The sequence below is a fragment of the Vanessa atalanta genome, chromosome 6 (assembly GCF_905147765.1).
Source record: "Vanessa atalanta chromosome 6, ilVanAtal1.2, whole genome shotgun sequence".
Taxonomy (NCBI): domain Eukaryota; kingdom Metazoa; phylum Arthropoda; class Insecta; order Lepidoptera; family Nymphalidae; genus Vanessa; species Vanessa atalanta.
In genome coordinates this window covers 11660785-11679144 of record NC_061876.1, presented here as the reverse complement: position 1 = coordinate 11679144, position 18360 = coordinate 11660785, and the positions used below count along the sequence as shown (strand labels likewise).

At 30.9% G+C, this 18360-nt stretch overlaps 1 protein-coding gene across 2 annotated transcripts; it reads right to left on the bottom strand.

The window, feature by feature from the left end:
* Positions 1-136: 136 nt before the first annotated feature.
* Positions 137-16226, bottom strand: LOC125064727 (ero1-like protein). 2 transcript variants are annotated; one of them, XM_047671915.1, is made up of 2 exons: positions 14570-16226; positions 137-289 (listed from the first exon to the last, which is right to left on the bottom strand). In XM_047671915.1, the coding sequence occupies exons 1-2, from the start codon at positions 16018-16020 to the stop codon at positions 241-243; spliced, it is 1500 nt and encodes a 499-aa protein (XP_047527871.1). In that variant the 5' UTR covers positions 16021-16226; the 3' UTR covers positions 137-240. The 2 variants fall into 2 exon arrangements, with proteins under 2 accessions (XP_047527871.1, XP_047527870.1); XM_047671914.1 differs by lacking the exon at positions 137-289 and adding an exon at positions 2692-3209.
* Between the last annotated feature and the right edge of the window lie 2134 nt (positions 16227-18360).

Sequence of the window (18360 nt, the reverse complement as noted above, 5' to 3'; positions counted from 1 at the left end):
TGTAAGAAATGCTTAATATTTCTAACAGTACTAATTGTCTATGGGCAGTGGTGACCATAATATGCCTACCTATAATAAAATTAAAAAAAAAACTACTCAATATTTAAAGAAACAAGTATGTATATAAAAATAGTAATGAAAAACTACCACAGCGAAATATTTATTTGATAACTTTTTTTTCTATCTCTACAATTATAATACTATATATTAAAGCTTTTATTATAAGCGATATTTTTCCAATCACGCCAACTTCTCACAGATAATAAACGCTTGTTTCTCTTCATTGGACCTGAAACCATTAAATTTATATGTTATATAACATAAATCTATTTTCAGATATGACAACACAAGTTATTATGTTAGTATCTGTAAGCGGGAAACCACACGTCACAAAAAAACAAGGATTAAAATTTTAAAAGTTTATTAAAGAAAAACAGTTAAACAAATCTTGTCATGTTATATTCTGTTAATTTATAGACCTCAAATAATCACAGTCATTCTTTTTATACTCAGTGTTAGCATTAATGTAAAAACACAGCTATAAATAACTTAGTTACATAACATATTTCTTAAGGTAAATAAAGGGAGAACTTTTATTGTAATAAAAAATGTCTAATGCGTACTATACATCCAGTACACCGTATAATATTATAATCAATATATTAAAATTAAACCTCGATTTACATAAAACATTCAATATTTACAAAACACTTTACATATAAACAAAACTATTTGTAACTAATACCTTAAGCTGATAATTTCCAGAGGTTATCTCTTATATATAAATTATTTTCCTATACATTAAATCCGGATATTATATTAAAAAAAAAAAAACGATTCGTTTTGCTTACGGGTAACATGTCCAATGTCGTAGCATTTTTAATTAAAACTCTATTATCTGATTACTTCACACGTTATTCTAACTTTTCGTCATTCGTAACTTTCGAAGCGTTAGTAGCAAGCCTAGGTAGCTTTTGAATTACGCCTCGTAGACAATTCTATTATCCTTAAGCAAAATAAATCGTGAACTGAATGTAGTAACCGGATACTATTTAATTGATTTATAAAAAGGTTTTAATTGTAAGTTTAAAACCCAATTTGTACAAATATGAATTAATTATGATCGATATTGTGACATTTGGATTAAAAAAGATCATTTTCGCTCATCATGCGAATAATCATGACAGAATTAAACATAGGTATTTTTAATTTTAGTATTCTTATTTTAAAAAAAAGGCGAAGTCAAAAACAATCGACATGAAACAGTAGATTAAAAAAAGGTCATTTAAAAAAAAGTTGTAAAGGAAATTAAGATACCTATACTTATCTTTTTTTTTAATTAAAAAAAATAAATATTCTATACTTATCTTTTTTTTTAATTAAAAAAAAAGATAAGTATAGAATATTTATTATGTACCCAAAACATGTTACATCTACATATAACACATAGACACATATTCTTATTTTAAAAATTCTACTAGGTGCTATCACTTAAAGTTCAAAGGATTATTGAAAAATATCAATATCAGAATTAATTACAAACGTTACCCAAAATACCATGTCCATCATAATTGAATAAATTACTTATGAATAGTATACAGCTAAAGAAATTAGTCGAATGTCACAGAACACAGTAAAACCTTATACGATTGACCTTTAGTCATTTAACGTAAGTCTTAATTAAAAAAAAAACTGTAAGCGAGCAAGTGTTCTTTTTTGAAATTATATTTAGTGTTAAATATGAACCTTCAGCTGTATTAAAAAAACAACTATTGCATAATTTTACCGTAGCACTCCAAAGTTACATGACTAGAGGAAAATTAAGTAATTTAATAAATATATTTTAAATTCGTATCGTATAGAGACAAAATTAACTAAAAATAAATTTTACTAAAGGAACAATCAACGTCGACCTAAACGTGTGTTTATGTCATTACGTCAGCCCGTTTAAAAAAGGAATTAGAATTAAATATGATGAAACATTGGAACAGCTAAAGATAATTTATAATTTGAAAATATAGCCAAAATTATATACGACTGCATGCTTTGTTCATCTGCGAAACGAATTTTCACACGTGGCCCAACTGTCAAACGACTAGTAAACATTTCGTTACGAAGTGGGCGTTTAATGACATCATGTTTTTCATCGGATCCATATTCTAATGATAATTACTTCTCAAAAACTCACAATTAAATTGGGCAATGGATGGATACACGAGACCGGTTTTGATACTAATATTGATAAATCAATTAGGTATCATTAAAATCACAATTGATATTCGTTGATTAAAACAATATTTTATTTACGATAGATCTTTTGAATATAGATAAATAATATAATATGAAAAAATAACTGTTTTTTTTTTTTTTAATAATGCTGCAATTGTTTATACGCTGTCAACCTTTAGCTTAACATTGTTTAACAAATTCTTATTCACTGGTTTTAAAACTGTGATGATACTGTATCATTATCTATAATAATCTGCGATCTAAATAAAAACTATTGTTTCGTAACAACTAACGAGAAAATAATAATACTTAAATAATGGCGCTTTCGTTTTACAAACCGTATCATACAATGTTATGAAGTTAAAACAGTTTTAATAATAACCTCATGTATGAATATAGAAATTCTAAATTAAAAAAAAAACAAACTACCACTAGTGTTACCACTCTTATAGTGATTTTTTATTATTATTTTTAACCAGCACGTTTGATAAATAAAGGCTTTGACTTTGCCAATTAAGATAACACGTGCCTGATTGTTTGCCGTGGCGAAATTATATTGCTTTCAGTCCACCAAGTCGGCTCGACAGAAACTTTTTATTTCCATGAAAAAAAACACAGGCATTACCATATTGGTAAATAACAATACAAAAGATTACAGTCACATTTTGCTAAAAGGAAAGAGACCTGCCTTTTAAACATTGTAATATAGTGATAGAAACCACATACAACATTTCATTTAAATTATATAATCGCTTCACACTTAACGAACACCATCTGACATGAAACACGAGTTAAGAGAAAGTGTCGAAGATACGTAACTGTACTTTGAAACTTTAAAATTATTTTATAACTTGAATCCTCGCGTAATCATTTAACTCCATATTTTCGGTTTGGCTCCGCCCGAACATAGTTCCTTCTTAGCGCCCACGTCGCCTGGAACATTTCCAAATATGCCCTTCTTCTGCGTTTCTGTTTGAGAACTGTTGGAATTTTTCAATATTTAGTATTTTGCCCGGTTGCCATATAAACACTTCTACCAATAGTGCGTGCGATACATACAAGCGGTGATAAGGCATGCTTTAGAATAGGTGACATAATTGTCATCAAAATTAAACTTAGAATTGAAATTCTATTTTCAAATACGTTTTTTTTTTCTTTTAAAATATATCGAGACACAATACAAATATTCCTTCATTTAAATATATGAATGTTTTATCTTTTGATAAATATTTACAGACAAAACTATTTAGCTCGCAATGATTAAATTTTAAATTGTCATTTTTATCAGTCCGATCCATTAATGTGTCAACAATACGATAAGGAAATAAATATAAAGGATTATTAATTTCAAACGAAACAGATACAAATAAATCGCTCATACGATTTAATTGAAGTATCTTTAAAGATATGACAAATTTATATTAAACGATCTTGCGTGGCCAACAACAATCATAATTTTTATAACCACGACGTAATTAACATTGTAATTACTGACTGACTGACTTATTTTTAACTTACAGTAACATTAAACATAAATATTTTTTCCGATTCGTGAGGAAATTCTTATATTCTAATACAGTTTTTCTATAAAATATATTATTTTGAATTAATCAACTCCTTCCAAGAGAAGTAAGTTAATAGAATAAGCTCCTTGTTAATAAATATCCTAAAAAATCACAGTATATTTTTCTAAAGTACGGTGTCAACCGAAGTTCAAGTCGTACTAATCACAAATGTTTTGGATATTATATTATATGATTACTGATATCTATAACCAAAGTCCAGACAGACACACTTTTTTATGTACCTATATTCGCTGTAAATTAAAAAAAAATTAAACTATAATACTTGAAAAAACACATTATAAATTTTCTACCGGTAAATAGAAATCCTAAATAAACTAAGAATAGTAACAATTTCATAAATATAATTATTTTACTGTGAAGCAATTCGCATGCAACACGTGACGTCATCGTTACGTTAAATACACGTTAGTGTATAGTCGATAAATAAATAAAGACTTGAGTGAATCAGAGTCGCATCCTACGTGAGGCGAGAATCGTACGTACTCCTTGTATTAAGAGCCTCGAACAATACATTTATCAATCACAAAATACCACAGATCTTGTAAGCAATATCCAACCGAATCAACAACAATTGTTTTCTACCTCATTGTAACATTTAGTCGCATAAGCTAAAGGTTCTGTGTTTTTAAACACAAAGAGAAAATATTATTACACAAGACAAGCATTGAAAAAAAAAAATGTTTATTGTTACAAAATTAAAATGATATTATAATAACGCTTTAACGAGTATACTTGTAATTAAGTCGCCTCAAATTATTTATTTTAATATTCTGATATTGATTACTGATGAAGACGTGATGTTGTAACAGTTTTTCTAAAATATTAATTGTTAACTAGTAGTTGTTTTTTTTTTTAATTTTTATCATCAACCAGAGCGATATCTCGTCCGGGGCAAAAAAGAATCTCATATATGGAATAGAGCAATATCTTCGAATTCGAGCTGAACGAAATTCGTGCACTCTTCACATAACAATTATTTTTAAACTTATTATAATGAAAATATTCAAATATGGAATTTAATAATATTAAAACTGTATTTATATAAGTAGGAATGGATTTCGAACCGCGATCAAAGTTCCAGTTATTCGTCACCTACAGTGAGTAATTCGATAAGTGCACCTACGTGATAATTACAACGTAGGCGAATTTACAGGTGGTGAAGCTCTGCAAGTCTGGACCACTTGTAATATTTTCGTCGCCTAAGATAAATGCCGCTGACCACGAGATGGTTCCCAATATTTGTATAACTACTAATGATGATGTAAAAGACAGACAAGTTGATCGGTAATACGATATTATTTTAACGTCTAGATAAACAACAGCGTTGAATCGTTACAGTCATTTTATTTTAACTCGATTATACGATTTTATTCAAAAAATGTTTGTTTTAGATAATTTAAAATAATTGTAAAATAAAGCTTGGTGTAACCTTTAAACGGGACTTTATTTTATACATTTTAGTAACTGTAATTGTTTCGTTCGTTTGTTTTAGCTAGTTTATAAGGCTGCAGATCCAAAGGCAGGAGCTTTAGACCTTACAAATTTAGAATCAAGTTATTCAGTTTTTCCGTCATTAAATTCTTCCGTTGAGAAATTTTGCCAAATAACTCGCAAAGAAATTTTGTTTGGTTCGAATTCCTATGCACTATACACGAATACATTTTAAAGTTTGCTAATAATTCGGCTCATTTCAAAAATTTAGTTCATAGGAAAAATTTACTAAGCGCAAGCCCGTTTGATTAATTTACCACCTAATGATTTTCAACCGCCAAACAGCAATACTTAGTATTCTTGTCTTCCAGTTTGAAAAGTGAGTGAGCCATAATATCGTGTAACTGCACGCACTAGGGACATAACATCTTAGCTCCCGAGGTTGCTGGTGCTGTGGCGATATAAACAATGTTTTGTATTTCCTACACCGTCAACGTCTATGAGCGATGGTGACCACTTACCATCGGACGCCCCATTTGTCGATCCGACTACGTATGACCGTAAAAAATAAAAACATTATAAAAGGTATAATTTTCTTTGTATCGCTTTTACATAAAGGTTATCCGATTGCCATGATTGTGTTTACCCTTTTTACATAATCTATTGAAATAGTCTATACATAGAACTGCATTAGTCAGATTAGCCTCTGTTATCGAGTTAGCCCTCCCTGCAACGCGATCGCTCTCATATCCCTCGACTCGATAGAATATTTATAGCCAATGACTCTTGACATTATTATATCTAATGAAACAAACCATGTGATACGAATCTTTTGTCGATTAAAATTTATATATTAATATGCGAAGATAAAAATGAAACGCAGACACCTAAACTTTATACATAATCTGTATTACAAATACATTATGTAAAGTAAAAAAATAATAGTTTACGTTTATTACAAGTTGATATTGACATTTCTTTGATTTTTTTTTTAATTATAAAAATTACAAGGTATCGTCCAGCTGAGCCTAATATTTATTTCAATTTATCGAATCAATGTATCTTATTATTTTGATATTATTAGCCATGAATTGCGGTTGAATTTCGACCAACTAGTATATATACATACATATATACTAGTGGCCAAACATTATATATGACGATATATATGACTGCCTCGTTGGTCGATTTAAGGTCACAGATCCCGAATTTCTTCTTTCAAACCCCAAGAGAAGCTGTCAAAAAGTTATTGGGTTTTCTCAGTAAGAGCCCGAAGCCTGGAAGTTGTAAATGTGTACGCTCTCGTGCCTCGGAGAGCGTAGTTAGTTGGTCTCCTATGAGACTGGGCGCCGTGACCGAAATCGTCACTAATTAAATTATTTAACAAAATAGATATACATAATGACTTAAAATAATGCTCGTTGGTCTAATTATGGAGTTCTCCATCGAGGAATTCATAATAGCCGGAATCAGAGGAGAGGATTGAAGAACAAGAAATAACCTTATTTTATAATGCCCAATCAACTATAATTTGTGTAACAGGCTCAGTCAACATCTCAAGCAGAACACAGAATTATAAAAAGGTAAGTTGTCAACAACGGGTCGTCGCAAATTAAAAAAACAAGCTCCACGTGAATTCACTACAGATTTTTAAATGTAATGTGTTATCTATTTTATAAATAAAGATTTGTTACTGCATAAGGAAAGAACCGAGATATTCTACAAATTAATTTAATGTTTTCCTGGTTTCCATAACCATTACCACATAATATGTACATATGTATGTACTACGTTCGTTCGTTAGTTTTTTAATCCTTCGGAGCAAATAAAACATTATTGTTTTTTTTTTTGTCAATAACTCTCAATAGCCGCTCGGAGTTTGGAAGTTGATAGTAGATTCTTTCTCGTGTCTCGGAAAGCCTGACGGTGTTGCATGTACGCCAATTATTTTTGCAATGAAATATCAACCAAGCCCCGTGACCTATTATATATCTGTAACTAGCCACCGACCCCAGCATCACACGGATACAACACGTCTCTATCAAACTTTTAGATTCAAGAATAAACTTAAAAAGAAAAATTCTCGATTTTTGTCTGACAGGAAAGTTGAAATTCTCGGCTTTTCTCTACTAACTACTAACATGCATGTTTTAGACATATAAACCTTCCTCGTCCATCACTCTGTTTATTAATAAACACAGCCTTAAAATATCTTTTGTAGATAAAAATAAAACATGGAGCCTCTTTGTTTTATACTATGTAAAATATTTGTTTGTACGCTAGTATAAATAAATATCGCAAGGTCGAATTTATCATTATTAGTTTAGTTAATCTAGAACAACTATAGCTAGTCAAATTAAAAGTGGCGTTAATTAACGGCTATGCACTTTACGAGTTTTTTCGCTTTCCATGATAAGAAAAACACACAAACACCAGCATTTTCCATCCATTATTATTATCTTAATGTTAAATATAAACGATTAATACTTAAAGCGAGTTTTAAAAACAAATCACCCAACAGGTATTGACGTAGAATAAAAATCTACATGTAAAATTATTTGTAGATAAATGTTTTATTTATATCTGCCATCATTTTGTACAAATATAACTTGCAAAGATGCCTCTGTATATTATTAATCTTATTATATGTACAGTTTTAAAAAACAAAAGCCTGTATATGACCCACTTTACGGGTGCACCCGCATATATCAATGCTGTTCAATGCGTTTTTACATGGTGATAGGGCTGAGTAAGTACCACACCCAATCAATATTTATCTACCGGCAAACAGCAACACTTGGTATTATTGTTCCGGTTTTTGATTGAGTGAACCAGTGTAACTACATGCAGGTATATGATATCTTTGTTACCAAGATTGGTGGCGCATTTGCGATGTAAGGAGTGGTTAATATTTCCTACAGTATCAATTGTTCTGATGTAAAGGCGATGGTGACCTTTTACTCTAAGATAACAATGACGCAGATAAAAATCTGGTTTCTACAGGTTTCTCTTCAAAAGAGAGAGGAGGCCTTTGCCCAGGGGTAGGATAATACCAGGATGTTACTTAACTTCATAGAATAGTAAATATAGCATTTGAGTTAACAAAATATTCCTGTAATATTACTGCATTTTCAATACGAATTTGTTTTACGTAAATAAACAAATTCATAATTAAAAGGATAAATCGACTTAGCATTTACGAGCTATTTTAAGCTGAACATAATTATGTTAATTATTATTTAATCACGATTCGTTAATACTTAACTAATTTATTTAGGGTTGGCACGGTAGATACTTTCGAAAGCCTACCTGTCTCCACTGGATGGTACGCTTACGTTTACAATGAATGCATTATATAAATTTATTTACTTTCGATCGTTATTAATAATAATTAGTCATAGAACGAATACCACATAGTATGTCTATACTTACACAATTTCTCACAACATCGAAAAAAAAAACGACAAGGAAAAAATGAAACGCACCTTGTTGGAATATACAAAAATTCAAGCCTCTATACATAATAGATTTCTCTTTCATTATATTATTCAATCTTTCACTCATTCACATTCGCTCACCACTCATTCAATCAACGAACAGCTTTACTTGATTATTTAATATTCATTATTAAAAACATTGTCAAACAGTGCAGACGTGTCTTATTATACCTACCCCATTTCCCTTCAGGTTATGGGCCCAGGTCATGTTTAAAGTTGTTTAAATAATTAAAATTAATAGTAAAAGTGTTACTCAAAATGGATTCGAGAAGTAAAAGAAATATACAACAATTTAACGGTGATCGCTATAGTACTTGGAAGTTTCGTATAAGGTCACTACTAGAAGAAATGCAGTTATTGCCTGTTATTGACGAAGAACCACCACCAATACCAGATAATGAGTGGATTAAGAAGAATATGCTAGCAAAAGATCACGAAGTCAAACTAAAGAATACCACGACGACAGAACTCAAAGTTTTACATACATCAACGAATAAATTCAAATCGCAGAACAAAATTGGATTCGATAAAAGGAAATCATATAATTATTATAAAAAGAAGTCATACACCGGAAATTCATCATATAAAATTTCAAAATTATATTGTGATTATTGTGGACGACGAAATCATATGAAGAAGGATTGTCGATTTTTCAAAAAGTTACAACAAAATGGAGGTAGTAGCGGCAGTAAAACAGCAGCTGCGAGCGCTTTGCAAATCAGAAACGATAACGAGGACAGTTTCGCATTTATGTTTTCAACGTGTAAGTTGTCAAATTCTTATAAATATCATATTAATAATATTGTTTTCATTTTAGATTCGGGTGCAACTGACCACGTTGTAAATAGTAAGGAATTATTTTCTTCCTACTCAGACTTCACAATACCGATTAAAATTGGTATAGCTAAGAACAATGAAAGCATTCAAGCGTTTGGTAAAGGTACAATAAATGTCACTACTAATTTAGGTTTTCAAGGGGCGATTAATAATGTATTATATGCGCCGGACGTGCCATGTAATTTAATATCTGTATATCGTATTCAACAAGGAGGTATGGTTGTTATATTTAAAAATAACAGTGTTTATATTAACAATAGTATCAAGTGTTTAGTATCGAGTGTTATCAGTAATAATTTATTTAAATTAGTTTTTCAAGTGCATACGCGATCTCAACATAATTTAAATTTGTCTCAAACTTCTACATCTTACGAACTATGGCATAAGCGTCTAGGTCACTTAAACAAAAATAAATTTAACATTCTAAAAAACTTAATTGATGATAGTTACCTAATTAATGATATTATGCCTAATGATACATTATGTGAGTCTTGCATACTTGGTAAACAGTCGCGGTTGCCCTTTGCAAAATCAAAAGATAAATCAGTCAGAAATAGGCCACTTTTTATAGTTCATTCCGATATTTGTGGTCCTATTACACCACCTACATTTGATGATAAAAATTATTTTATTACTTTTATTGACGATTTTACTCATTATACAGTAACGTATTTGATGCATTCTAAATCTGAAGCATATAAATGTATGAAAGACTACGTAACAAAATGTGAAAATTTATTTAATTCTAAAGTTGTTAATTTATATTGCGATAATGGCCGAGAGTACCTTTCAAACGAATTCAAAGAATTTTGTGTTGACAAAGGGATAATGTATCATTTAACGGTTCCTTACACCCCACAGCAAAATGGTGTATCAGAAAGAATGAATCGTACATTAACCGAAATGGCTCGAACATTGGTTACAAGTGCGAAATTAAATAAAATATTTTGGGGTGAAGCTGTTTTAACAGCTACTTATTTAATTAACATACTACCCACTAAAACTCTGATAAATAAAACACCATACGAAATGTGGCATGGTAAAAGGCCGAAAATAAATCATTTAAAAATGTTTGGATCTACTGCATACGTTCATAACAAAGCTAGAAAAACTAAATTTGATGAGAAATCTTTCAAGTCAATATTGATCGGTTACGATGCAAACGGTTATAGATTATTCAATATCGAAAATAATCAAGTTTTTATAGCTCGCGATGTTATTTTTGACGAGTTAAACTTTGAAAAATCACGCCCTACACGTAGCAGTAGTGACAACATTGAAACCCTTTCAAAATTTAGTAAGCCCGAAATTGATTCGGCAAAGCTAAAAATAGATCAACAACAAGATTCTTTTAATGACAATTCGTTGGACGGTTCATCGAATACCACTAATTTAAGACGTAGCGAAAGAATTCGAGAATTACCCCCAAAGAATTATAAGCAAATGCACGATCCTGATTTATTTTTATCTCTTTTTAATGATACGCAATCTTTACCTACATCATATAAGAATATTTTCGATAGGCACGATTCTGATAAGTGGTTGAACGCTATACAGGATGAAATTGAGTCGCTTCGAAGCAACCAAACGTGGACATTAGTCATTAGACCGAAAAATGTTAATATTATAAGTTGCAAGTGGGTATTTACAATTAAAAATAATGAATTTGGTGAACCTACACGTTATAAAGCTCGGTTGGTTGCTCGAGGTTTCACTCAAGAGTATTTACAAGACTATCACGAAACGTTCGCACCAGTGGCTCGGATAACTACTTTTAGATTTATATTAGCACTGGCAAATCAGTTTGATTTACATTTACACCACATGGACGTTAAAACCGCGTTTCTAAATGGTATATTGAAAGAAAATATTTATATGGAAGTACCGGAAGGTATTTTAGCAAGTAATAACCAGGTTTGTAAATTGAATAAAACATTGTATGGCCTAAACAGTCGTCCAGGTGTTGGTATGCACGGTTCGATCTCATTCTCAAGGAAATGGGTTTTAAGAACTCTGAATTAGATCCTTGTCTGTACATATTAGATAAAAATTGTATAGATAAAAACGTGTATATAGTTCTGTACGTTGATGATTTAATTATTACTACTAAAAATAGTAATTTATTACAAGCGTTTAAAAACAGTTTAATGCAAAAAATTTCAAATGACTGATTTGAAGGACTTAAAACTATTTCTTGGTATTAGAATTCAAAGAACAACTAATACAATTTCTTTAGATCAAACAACATATTTGCAAAATGTTCTAAATAAATTTTCTATGAAAGATTGTAATCCATCGAATTCACCTTTTCCTTCTAAAATCAATTTTGTAGCTTTAAATTCAGACACTCACTATGATGCACCTTGTAAAAATGTTATAGGATGCCTTATGTATTCAATGCTTTGCACAAGGCCAGATATTTGTGCTTGTATTAATATATTAAGTAGATATCAATCTAAAAATAACGAAGAGTTGTGGAAATATTTAAAACATCTCTTACGATACATTAAAGGTACAATTAATTTAAAATTAGTTTATAAAAAATCTGAATATAAAGAGATAATAAGTGGGTATGCAGATTCCGACTGGGGAGGTGACGAGAACGACAGAAATAGTACAACTGGCTATTTGTTTAAGGCCTTTAATAATTGTACAATTTCGTGGACCACACGAAAACAAAATACTGTCGCCGTCTCTTCAACGGAAGCTGAATACATGGCTCTCTTTGAGGCTGTGAGAGAAGCAGTCTGGATAAGGTCATTGTTAAATAGTATTTCTATACAAATAACAGAGCCTATTGTAATATTTGAAGACAATAATAGTTGTATATGTATTGCCAATAACCCCACAAATCACAAAAAATCTAAGCACATAGATATAAAATATCATTTTATTAGGGAACAAATCGCTAATCAAATAATAAAGCTAGAACCTATTTCCACAGGAAATCAACTAGCTGACATGTTCACAAAAGCGATACCTTCCAAGAGATTTATAGAATTAAGAAAGAATTTAAATTTGTTTTGAAAAATAATTCATGTTTTGTGTTAATCAAGTAAATGAAGGAATGAGTTTATTTAATAAATAAAACTATGGTTTATGTAACTAAATAGTTAGTATTTTATTTGTAAAAATGAGTAATGAAAGAAATTATGTTATGGTATTGTTATATTATATTAACTTGTATTTTTGAGGGGGACTGTTGGAATATACAAAAATTCAAGCCTCTATACATAATAGATTTCTCTTTCATTATATTATTCAATCTTTCACTCATTCACATTCGCTCACCACTCATTCAATCAACGAACAGCTTTACTTGATTATTTAATATTCATTATTAAAAACATTGTCAAACAGTGCAGACGTGTCTTATTATACCTACCCCATTTCCCTTCACACCTAAATCGTATTTTTGGAAAACGAGATTTCCTTACGAAATTTTAAACACAATTTCCCAAATATATAATTTTGGCGCTTTAACCCTTATTTAATTTCCACTGAAGATATTTATAACATATTCTAACCACAAGAGGAAAAAAGCCAAATAAACAAAATTTCACACCGAATTGACGCGATATCATTAGTCGCGAGCGGGTATGATGTTCGTTATCGATTTCCTAAAAACCGGCGTTTTATACGTTGACGAAGCGGATATCGAAACTTTCGACATTAAATAAGAATGGATAAAAGTATTTAAGTGAAATTATGTGTTGTATTATAAATAAAGACATATTCAAAAAGAACTATTAGCAATTCCCATGGAATACGTAACTCAAAGGTTTGTTTAACTTCTTCGATTGGAATAGGCTGTAGCAGAGGTGGCCTTTATCTACACTGACGGATCTACGCTATTAATAAGTATCGTAACACCGATCTCTTATTTTGAAAGTCGAACATCGATTCGGACGATTAAGAAATAACTTGTATTGTATGACATACAATAAAGCTTGTTCCTACGTTAGGTCGAAGCGCGATTCTGGTTATATCTATACAAATAAAAAACAATTGAAGCGACTGTTTGTAATAAAAAAAAATTACTGTCTGTCTGTCGGACTGTCTATATGTTTCAGCTAATCTATCCTACCTATTTTGACGGATTTAATATTGAAATAGTAATTAGGCCGTAGGTTGCAACTTTTACTAAAACCAGTACCGTTTCTGTTAGAATCGAAAACTTTATCAGAAAAACATTCAAAAAGGATAATGTGTCTTTTAGTTATACACATCGTTAATAATATACTAATAATAATCCCACTCAGTATTTCATATGTCCAATTGCTGAACAAGGAGAACTTGCAGCTATTTGACGCTGCTCCAGTACGTGTCGGCGGTTGGACGTACATAACGAGCGATAACATTTTCTGAACTGTTTAATAATCATCTTGAAATCGAAAAATATTTCTGAACGCCAATTATTAGCGGAAAATTTAATTCGGTTTTATAAAAAAAAATTCTTGATACAAACTCTTATTTGATCATAATATAGAAAACAAGAAGCTAAACCTTACTTTATAAAAAATCTACTTTTATACATATCAGGAAATATTATCAAATTTAATAAGAAACTAATATTTATCAAAACAAGTAACTACTTACTATACTTCTCCATATTTTAATTTCACTTAATAAATAAGATAATAACCAATTACCAGTGGATCTACTGCATTTGTTTTTAACATAACATGCAAAGCAAGGTATCCGAAGACTATGCTCATTATGAATCAGAACATAGTTGCACAAGTGAAAGGAAAAGTTAGCATTGTACTGTTATTAGACACACACACACACATGCGCATTGCTCATGCCATGTAATAGATATGCCACAAAATCTGTATAGTTTTCTCTATAGTTGAGTAGAAATAAAAATGGAATATTTATAGCAATTATTTTGATTCAGAAGTGTTTTGTTCCATATCTATATGAAATATAATTTTATAATCCTATAAGATTAATTTTGTGTTATATTTAATAAAAATATTATCATACCTGAGCATATGCCTGAAGTTCTCAAGTTCTCTGATACTGTTTGATAGTCTAGCAAATGCATTAAATAATGCTACTATTTCCGTCCGTTGTAAACGTTTATGGGACTTATGCCGCAACATTAGCTTGCCTTGATCTGGATCTCCTTCAAAACTGTCCCACTGACCAGAGAAGAGGATCTTTAGTGCTGTGCCCAAACCTTGGGTCTGCAGTTTGCCCCACAGTTTACATTTATCACATCCAACACAATCCATGATACGTGATATGTTCCAAAAGTGATCACGAAATTCTTGCTTCAACTTCCCAGCCTGACTACCACCATTAAACATTGAAGACTCATTGAAATGATCAGGAAATGTGTATATCACACCAATCATATTACGTATAGCATCTCTGGTCTCTTCGTCCTCTACAGGGTTACCCGTAAAATAATCCTCCCGTTCTAAATAAGGCCCGGCTTTAGCAAGTGCACGCATTTCAAGCAAATATACAAAGTATAAATTCTTTAGCCAATTTGGACCTTCCCCAAATGTCTGCGATGGATCAAAACGACGTTGGAACTCGGCCAAATTTGGCCCCCATTCACCTTCAGGTGGAGCTGCAAATCCTAACTTTTTCTCTGATAGTAAAAACTTTGAACATAAATGGATATTGATACTGGAATGTAAGCCAGATACTGCTCTGTAAAATACTCTTTTCTCAAGGCACATATTGCCTAAATCTGAACTTAATACATATGGAAATGATTGATATGGATTCAATTTAGGACGAAAACAATTTTCCTGATAAATGCTTCTCCAAATTCTGTGTGCTGAGGGGCCCTTGTAGCCTGTATATCTTTCTGGATTCAAAGATAAATCGATATATTCGGCTTCTACGTCTTTATCATCACATTCACAAAAATTACCAACTGAATCGTCGTAAGCTTTCCACTTAGCGATTTCATATTGGCTTGCTGCACTCAAAGTCATGTTCAAGTAACCAAGAGCTGGATCATGGTCGGTATCAGAGTTACACGGGGTTTGCGCCTGTTCTGTATACTTCGCAGCTGGCACCTCCTCCTCTTGTTCATTTTCATAGCCGCTTTCGAAACCCGGAATACTTTCCTTAGAACAGGTTTTAATATGACAGTATTTCATCGCACATCTGCTATCGTCCGCCCAAAATGGACATTCTTTCTTTAAATTGACCTTGTAAAATCTAAAATAGTCTTTTGTTACCAGGCTCTGTATTCGAGGGAATATTTTTACGTTATTAAAATAGTCGATCGTATCCACATTGCAGGAACAGTCGCCGAGAGCTCCGTGAAGAGCGTCAAAACATGCTGTACTATCGCAAGCAGATGTTTCATACAGTTCTGTGTCGTAGCCGACCGCTTGAACTATCGCGAGAGCGAAAATTATAAACACAACACAACAATTTTTAATAGCCATTTTCGAAAGTTTCGAAGTCATTGCACTGATTTTAAATAAAAGGCGAATTCTTGAGAAAATTCTTCACATCACATTTATAATAAATAAACGAGAAATTACATATAACACTTGGAAATTTGTACCAGAAATCGAAAATAAAATTCGAAAGTGGAATAAGTAACTACGATGGTACGTACATTCCCAAACGTCTAAACATTTCGTTTTGACAAGCGCAATTGCATTTTAGATCTACTCTTTACTCCACTATGAGACAGAGATACTGACATTTGACAGCAAAGTTATTGACATTCAACAAAATGTCAGGCTGAGTATTCCTCAAAATAACAGATTACAAAGAAGTTCAAGACATAGACAAACAATGTAAAGTCTATAGTACACGTTTGATGGTACTCGGGCTCTTAAATCTCGATGCCTTCCACAACAGTTCACAATAATCTCGTAGGTTGAGTTTGGCCTCTTATTCAGTTCATACTTCATAGTAACGCGTCAACAGAGGTCAGAGAAAAATATATTGTAACATCATTGAGCTGTATACATAATATACTGGAATAGAATTAAGATAAAACTGTCATTTTATATTTTTTTCTTTACACCAATGAATTTTTAATATATTCGGTGAACACAGAATAATTTAGATTAATTGGGTATTTTATAATTACCAAATTCAGAATAACGAATTAGTTGGTGTTTTTTTTTTTAATGTAAAGTTAGGATTTATAAAAATAATAATTGTTTTAAACTAAACGTGAAGATATGATTATTAATCATATTACTTCAAAATAAGATATGTGATAGTAGTACACAATTATTAAAATATAACTACATATTAATGTACTTAATAAACATTTAAATAATAATAGATCGTGCTGTAGAAATATATATAGCGGCGACTGCATACATATACTATACAATACATATTATGACATCAAAAATTATATGATGACATCATACCGACGGTTAAAACTTAAAACGCTATTGATTTAAGCGACATTTTGTGAAACATGTAGGAGGACGACTTAAGTTTCATTTTTCGAAAAATAAACCATTAAAATAAAACTACTGAATAGACTTTGATTTTTACCACATTTTTATATATGTAAAGAAGGAAGTTTTTTGATTAAAAAAATCAATGTAAATAAATGTAAATTATATAGACCAAAATGCATCAAATTTAATTTAATTTAGAAAAAGGCGTAATGGTTCAACAACATGCGGTGAATAAAACAGCTGAAAGTAAACTGAATCGAGCACTGACATTTGAACTTTACGCCATGGCAATTGTGAGGTGACAACTAAATATGCACTACGAGTTTAAGCAACTTCGTGTACGTATGTTGTAGTGTTGAACCAGAGAAAAATAGTTTGACGCGGATGACAGCATGCCCACAAAATTAATCAAAGCGAACTTTTACTAAGATTAGACAAGACTCGATAATTAAGCTGCTAGTATTAAACATATTTTATATCCGAGTTCTTTTCTTTCTTTTATGTGGGGATATTGGATGGAATCATCCAAGATGCTATTCCGATATGACTTGAACAAAGTATTAGATAGGTAGACTATGGCACTATCGTTATATCCGATTCGAGATCTCCACGTTCCGCAGACCGGCGGATGGTGATTATAAATGGAGAGGAGTCCGTTGCTCAGCAGTGAAACTTTTCCTTTAAATGTTACTATAAACTAAATACGAATGATGGGTAATGATTATTATAAATAAAAAATATTTATTAATAAATACAAATTAGAATTTTGCAAGACTGCCGATCATTGGGTATATTTAGTTAAATAATACCGGAACTGGTAACCAGTTAGCTAGTACTTGATTTTCAGAACAATTAATTTTGAGTCAGTTGGAGTTATATCACCACTGCAGAGTGGTGATATAACTCCAACTGACTCAAAATTATTATAACCCTTTAAAAATGTATAATTCTATAATGAACTCCGATTTGAATTAAAAAAAAAATTTTCGTTGTTCAAATCTGGATAAACCATACTCGAAAAAAAAACAATGTTATTTGTTGAAATTTATTTATTCATACAATGTAAATCATTCACAAAAGCGGTATCATCGGAAATGCACAAGAGATTCAAAATACATTAATAAACAGACATTTGCTCCCGATACTTATACTTAATACATTAAGAGAACGTTCAATAATAATCAATAACGTCATAATAATATAGAAATGCATAAAAATTTCAACACATTTATAGTATGAATATATATTTAATATTGGACGTACAATTATTAAAAATTACAAAGTTCGATTAATAAAATATTTCTTTTATATAATTTTCAGTTAAATTGTAATATTACAAACAGTCGCTTAACTAACTTATATAATACCTATTTT